The 5,540-nt window shown below is 46.6% G+C and overlaps 1 protein-coding gene across 1 annotated transcript; it reads left to right on the top strand.

Annotated features, from left to right (window-relative positions):
• foxg1a (forkhead box G1a) lies at nucleotides 1-3,275 on the top strand. The gene has a single exon (XM_068600425.1). The coding sequence runs from the start codon at nucleotides 279-281 to the stop codon at nucleotides 1,686-1,688; it is 1,410 nt and encodes a 469-aa protein (XP_068456526.1). The 5' UTR covers nucleotides 1-278; the 3' UTR covers nucleotides 1,689-3,275.
• The last annotated feature ends 2,265 nt before the right edge of the window (nucleotides 3,276-5,540 follow it).

Below are 5,540 nucleotides of genomic sequence, written 5' to 3'. Positions count from 1 at the left end.
TGCGGCTCTCTAATTAATTGCAGCTATCTGTCTCCTATCGATGTGTGTGTACATGTGTGTTGTGTGTGCGTGTGTGTGTGTGTTTCCTCTTTTCTCCCCAAACCGAACATGAACTAGTTTGTTGGGCTATACTTTCTTTCTTCCTCTCGTTCCCCCCTTCCTTCCTCCCCGTCCTGGTTCGCGGGCAGAGACACCGGACAGATTGAAGCCCAGCTGTGTGCGGCGCCGCTGCTCGTTGCTCGTTGCTCGTTGCCATTCTCCCCCCTCATTGCCCGGTGATGTTGGATATGGGAGAGCGCAAAGAGGTGAAAATGATTCCTAAATCGTCGTTCACTATAAACAGTTTGGTGCCGGAGGCCGTGCAAAGCGACAACAACAACCGGCTGAACCAGCAGCAGCAGCAGCAGCAGCAGCAGCAGCACCACCAGAACCAGCAGCAGCACCACCAGCAGAACCAGCAGAACCAGCAGCAGCAGAACCACCACCTCCACCGGCCCGGCGGCGGCGGCGCGGACGAAGCCGAGCACAAGGCGCCTCTCGCGGCCGCGCAGCAGCAGCAGCAGGACGGGAAAGCGGATTCTAAGAGCGACTCCTCCTCGAGCCCCGAGAGCTGCCCGGACGAGAAGGAGAAGCCGGAGGAGAAGAAGGAAGGAAAGGACGGGGACGGCGCCGGAGGAGGTGGAGGAGGAGGTGGAGGGAAGGACGGCGACAAGAAGAGCGGCAAGTACGAAAAGCCTCCGTTCAGCTACAACGCGCTGATCATGATGGCCATCCGGCAGAGCCCGGAGAAGAGGCTCACCCTCAACGGCATCTACGAGTTCATCATGAAGAACTTCCCGTACTACCGGGAGAACAAGCAGGGCTGGCAGAACTCCATCCGGCACAACCTGAGCCTGAACAAGTGCTTCGTGAAGGTGCCGCGGCACTACGACGACCCGGGCAAAGGGAACTACTGGATGCTGGACCCGAGCAGCGACGACGTCTTCATCGGCGGCACCACCGGGAAGCTGCGGCGGCGCTCCACCACGTCCCGGGCCAAGCTGGCCTTCAAGCGGGGCGCGCGGCTGACCTCCGGGCTGACCTTCATGGACCGCGCCGGCTCGCTGTACTGGCCCATGTCGCCGTTCCTGTCCCTGCACCACCCGCGGGCCGGCGGCGCGCTGGGCTACAACGGCGCGTCCTCGGGCTACCCGGGCCACCCGATGTCCTACAGCACCATGCTCACGCAGAACATGAGCAACAGCCACGCGTCGTTCCCGTCCTCCAACGGGCTCAGCATGGACCGGCTGGTGGGCTCGGACCTCCCGTACGCGACGCACCACCTGACGGCGGCGGCCCTGGCGGCCTCGGCGGTGCCGTGCGGCCTCTCCGTGCCTTGCTCCGGGGCCACGTACTCCCTCAACCCGTGCTCGGTCAACCTGCTGTCCGGGCAGACCAGTTACTTTTTCCCCCACGTGCCGCACCCGTCCATGAGCGCGCAGTCCGCCGGCGGCGGCTCCTTGCAGGCCGCCCGGGCTTCGGCCTCCAATTCCCCGCAGGCTCCGTCCGCGTCCTCGCTGCACTGTGACTCTCTGAGGCCGGCTCTGTCCGGCTCTCTGCCGGCCTTCTCCTCGGGACTTTCCGGAGGTTTGTCTGACTATTTTACGCATCAAAACCAGGGTTCGACCTCCAACCCGCTTATACACTAACACCCCTCAGCCCCTCATAGCCTCACCCATCATCTCCCCCTTTCCACCCAGAAGGAGTGAAACCCCGTAAAATGACTGGAACTGTAAGTTGGAACATTTTACACTGAACATTTACATTGTAAAAAAACTAAAAAAAAGTACAAAATTATTATAAACTACTATAGAAAAAAAGAGGAGAGACTTAAACTGCAAAACAAAAAAGAGCAGCAGAGAAACTCGCAGAAAGCAGCGCGGAGGTTTCCAGGTATTTTTTAATATTATTATTATTATTATTATTATTATTATTATGATCTCTTCTTCTTCTTCTGCTCCATCTTCTCCTGCAGTTTTCTTTCTGTGTACATAATGTCTGTGACTATAAGTGTCCGGGTTTGTCTGTATAATAATGTCAGTCAGCGACGTGCAATGTGACCTGAGCTAAAACAAACTGAACACAGGACGATGGAGGCTGATGTTCCTGTTGAGGCATTACTCTTTTATAGGATGTGTATTTAAAATAGTTTCATCTAATTTTGAGATTTAAAAAAAAATAATGATAATAATAATAATGATAATAATAATAATAATACTAACCCGCATGTCTGCAGTATTATCCGGTCTCATGCGGGTCAGGAGGAAGAGGCGGAGACTCTTTTGGGTTTCACTCAATTTAAACATTATTTTACGACAGTAAAATGTGTTTTCTTTTCTCTCCCGCCGTTAAAGTCCCGCGGCTGTCTCTCCATCCCTTCATTTACAGTTCAAAATAACTGTTTATGTACTTTTTATAGACCAAAGAATCGGTTTTTAGTGACTCCAGAATGAGGCCTGCAGAAGGACTATAGGAGGGGGTGAGAGGGGTGAGACAACAGAAGGGTGAGACAACAGAAGGGTGAGACAACAGAAGGGTGAGTTCCGCCTCACTCGCTGCAGAAAATGTCCATTTGAAACGAGATTTTTTTCATATTGCAGTCTTTGGAAACATTTTTCCTTAAATTAGCAGAAATCTGAATGGAGTTTGGTTGGCGCCGATTTCTAATTCCTTTCAGCGAATGTTTGTTGGTGCCTTAAAAATCCTGCCTCGTTTTTTAATTATTTTGTCTTATTTTTTTTTAGATTAAATGTTGAGCTGCGTTTGGGGAAAAACACCATAAATTAATGAACTAATAACAGAGTTCTGTTGATTTGAAGCAGAGTTCAGACCGTGAATGTCTCGTTTTGTTAGATGGATATTTTCCGCGGTGTCTTGTGCTTTCTGATGGAGACGTGAAGCCTTCACCTCTCCTCCTGATTTTCTTTCTTTTCTTTATTTGTTGGGGGTATAATTAGTAAAAAGAGAGAGAAAATGTCTATTTGTAATTTGAATTTTTGGGGGTTTTCCTTCTTTTCCAAAAGGAGGATCAATGTAAAGCCTCCAGCAGGAGAAATGCCTCTTTATCTAATACTTCTTGGAATGATTGTCCTTTTAATTGTCGTCTCTAAAAAAAAAACAATTTTTCATGGTTGTGATACTATTGTGGTCTTATTCTTATTCCCGTGTTTGTCGCTTACAAAAGTAAAAAAAAAAAAGAGAAAAAAAAACTGTTTTAATCATAAAAAGAATAAAAATAAAAGAATAGGTTACGTTCATAACTCACGCACATCCTTTTGTCTTCTTTCTCTGCCGTCCGTGTTTCACTGACTTTATCTCCAGGTCCTTAAACACAACACACAGACAATTACGTCCTTTCTTTTTAGTAATATTTTTACATTTCAGTGTAAAATTTAGTCTTTTTTTATGGATTCGAGCTTAAATTTGATGTTTTGTTCACGCGGTTCTGTTTTTATTGAAACCAGTTTAAACTGGTCTCTGACCGTCTCTGCTGTTTGTGTTTTTGGTTGTTTTGATTGTTGTTGTTGTTTACACATACACACACGCACGCACACACACGCACGCGCACCGCAGCAGCAGTAGTTTGAGCGCGTGAAGCTTTTTGCGCCGTAAAGATGCGCAAAACTAACACAACTGTGTCAGGCGGCCAGAGGTCGCGTTCAGGGCCGCTGCAGCCCGGCGGACTTTGTGGCTTTCTCTCCTTGTGGAGCAGTGCACCCTGAGGGGGTGCGGGGTCCTGTGCGGGGTCCTGTGCGGGACTCGAACCCGCGGACCAGCAGCACGTTCACCAGCAGAGTTCATTGTGTTTTTAACTCGATCCTCAAACTTTAAACAAAGAATTTATTGCAGATTTCTTGCTTTTTTTTGTTGTTGCCAGGAAGCGTTTTTGTTTCAGCTCCAGCTTGTGGTGCCCGCGCGTGTGTGCGTGTGTGCGTGTGTGTGTGTGCGTGTGTGCGTGTGTGTGTGTGTGTGTGTGTGTGTGTGTGTGTGTGTGTTATTGCAGATCAAACTGAAGCTCCTCTCCAAACATTTGATATTTCATCTTTAAACTCTCAGACTTTCCTTTTTTTTCTCAAACCTTCAGCTGTTTGTGTTGTTGTTTGTGTTATTGTTGTTTGTGTTGTTGTTGTTTGTTGTACTTCCTCACGAGACGTCGCGTGCCTTCCTCCTGAAGCTTCGTGTCGCTGCAGAGCTTTTCCTCTTTTGCCTCGTTTGGTTTGAATCATCAGCTCAGAGGACTGAAGCTCTGGTCCTGTTTATTGTTTTATTCTGGTTCCGTTTATTGTTTTATTCTGGTTCCGTTTATTCTGGTTCTGGTTCTGTTTATTCTGGTTCTGCTCCTTCTGCTTCTGGCTCCTGTGGGTCACGTGGTGTTCAGCTGTTTGTTTAAACGCGGCTTTGAGGCTTCTGATGCTTTTTATTCACTTTCTTGTGATTTTAATAATTTATTTCTCTTTGCGTGTTTTTCTCGATTTAATTTATATTTTTCTTAGTTGGGTTTTATTTATTTTTTTAAATTTAAATCTAAGCCGTATCATTTAAAACATCTTTCGGTTTGATTTCCGGTGCGTTTTGTCCTGTTGCTCATATTTAAAGATATAAAAGTAATAATCTCATATTTTATCTTCTTGCTTCATTTGACTTCATTTTGCTTTTATTTGTTTTATTTGTTTATTTAGTTTTAACAGATGGAATCTTCTTCCTGTTGAAGCTCCAGGTTTCTTCATCTCTTGTTCTTTCTGCACATTTAAAGTCTGAAACTCAAGTTTATAAACTGCAGATTTTCTCTCTTTTTCCCCTAAAAGCAGACTCCTTTGCGCGTGCGCGCGGCTGTTTTCAGCGCAAACTCAATTCGCGTGCGCGCGAGACTGGACCCGTGTTTCCATCCCATAGATTTATGTTGTTGTTATTATTAATTTCTGCAGCAACAAACTGAAACCCTCCTGCAGTCTGAGTCCTGCAACGTCTCATCCGGGTCCTTCACCGTCACGTGTCGTCTCTCGATTCATTTATTATGAATCATGTTCACGAGACTCATCACAGAAACATTTAGTAAAGTCAGGCGGTGCAGACCGAAGCTGCTCCTCCTCTTCCTCACCTGAGATGAAGGTGATCCCGTCGTCTCGTGGAACATTTCGTATTTCCGGTTGTGTTGTTTGTCTCTTCTGCTTGTTTTTGAGGGAAACCCCGTAATTCACGCGCACGCGCTCGTGCTCTCAGACGTTGCGTTGTGTTTTTGGGTGAAATGTTTTTTTCTTGAGGAGCAAAAGAGGAAGATGAGGAAGATGAGGATGAGCTGCGGGTCAGAGGTCAAAGCTGCAGCCAACGAACCCACGTTTACTCTTTTATCATCTATTTTATTATTTATCCAACAACTTTAATATTATTTTAATATATTATTCATATTTGTTGAGCACAAAACATCCCGACATGCAATAACATCAATAACAATAATTACAATAATAATAATAATGATCGAGTGGTCACGATTTTCTGGCCGT

The sequence above is a fragment of the Clinocottus analis genome, unplaced genomic scaffold (assembly GCF_023055335.1).
Source record: "Clinocottus analis isolate CAN_PGR_092001 unplaced genomic scaffold, fCliAna1.0.p SCAF_5, whole genome shotgun sequence".
In the NCBI taxonomy this organism is placed as follows: Eukaryota; Metazoa; Chordata; class Actinopteri; order Perciformes; family Cottidae; genus Clinocottus; species Clinocottus analis.
Note: the sequence above shows the minus strand (reverse complement) of the source record. Positions and strands in the feature narration are given on the sequence as shown.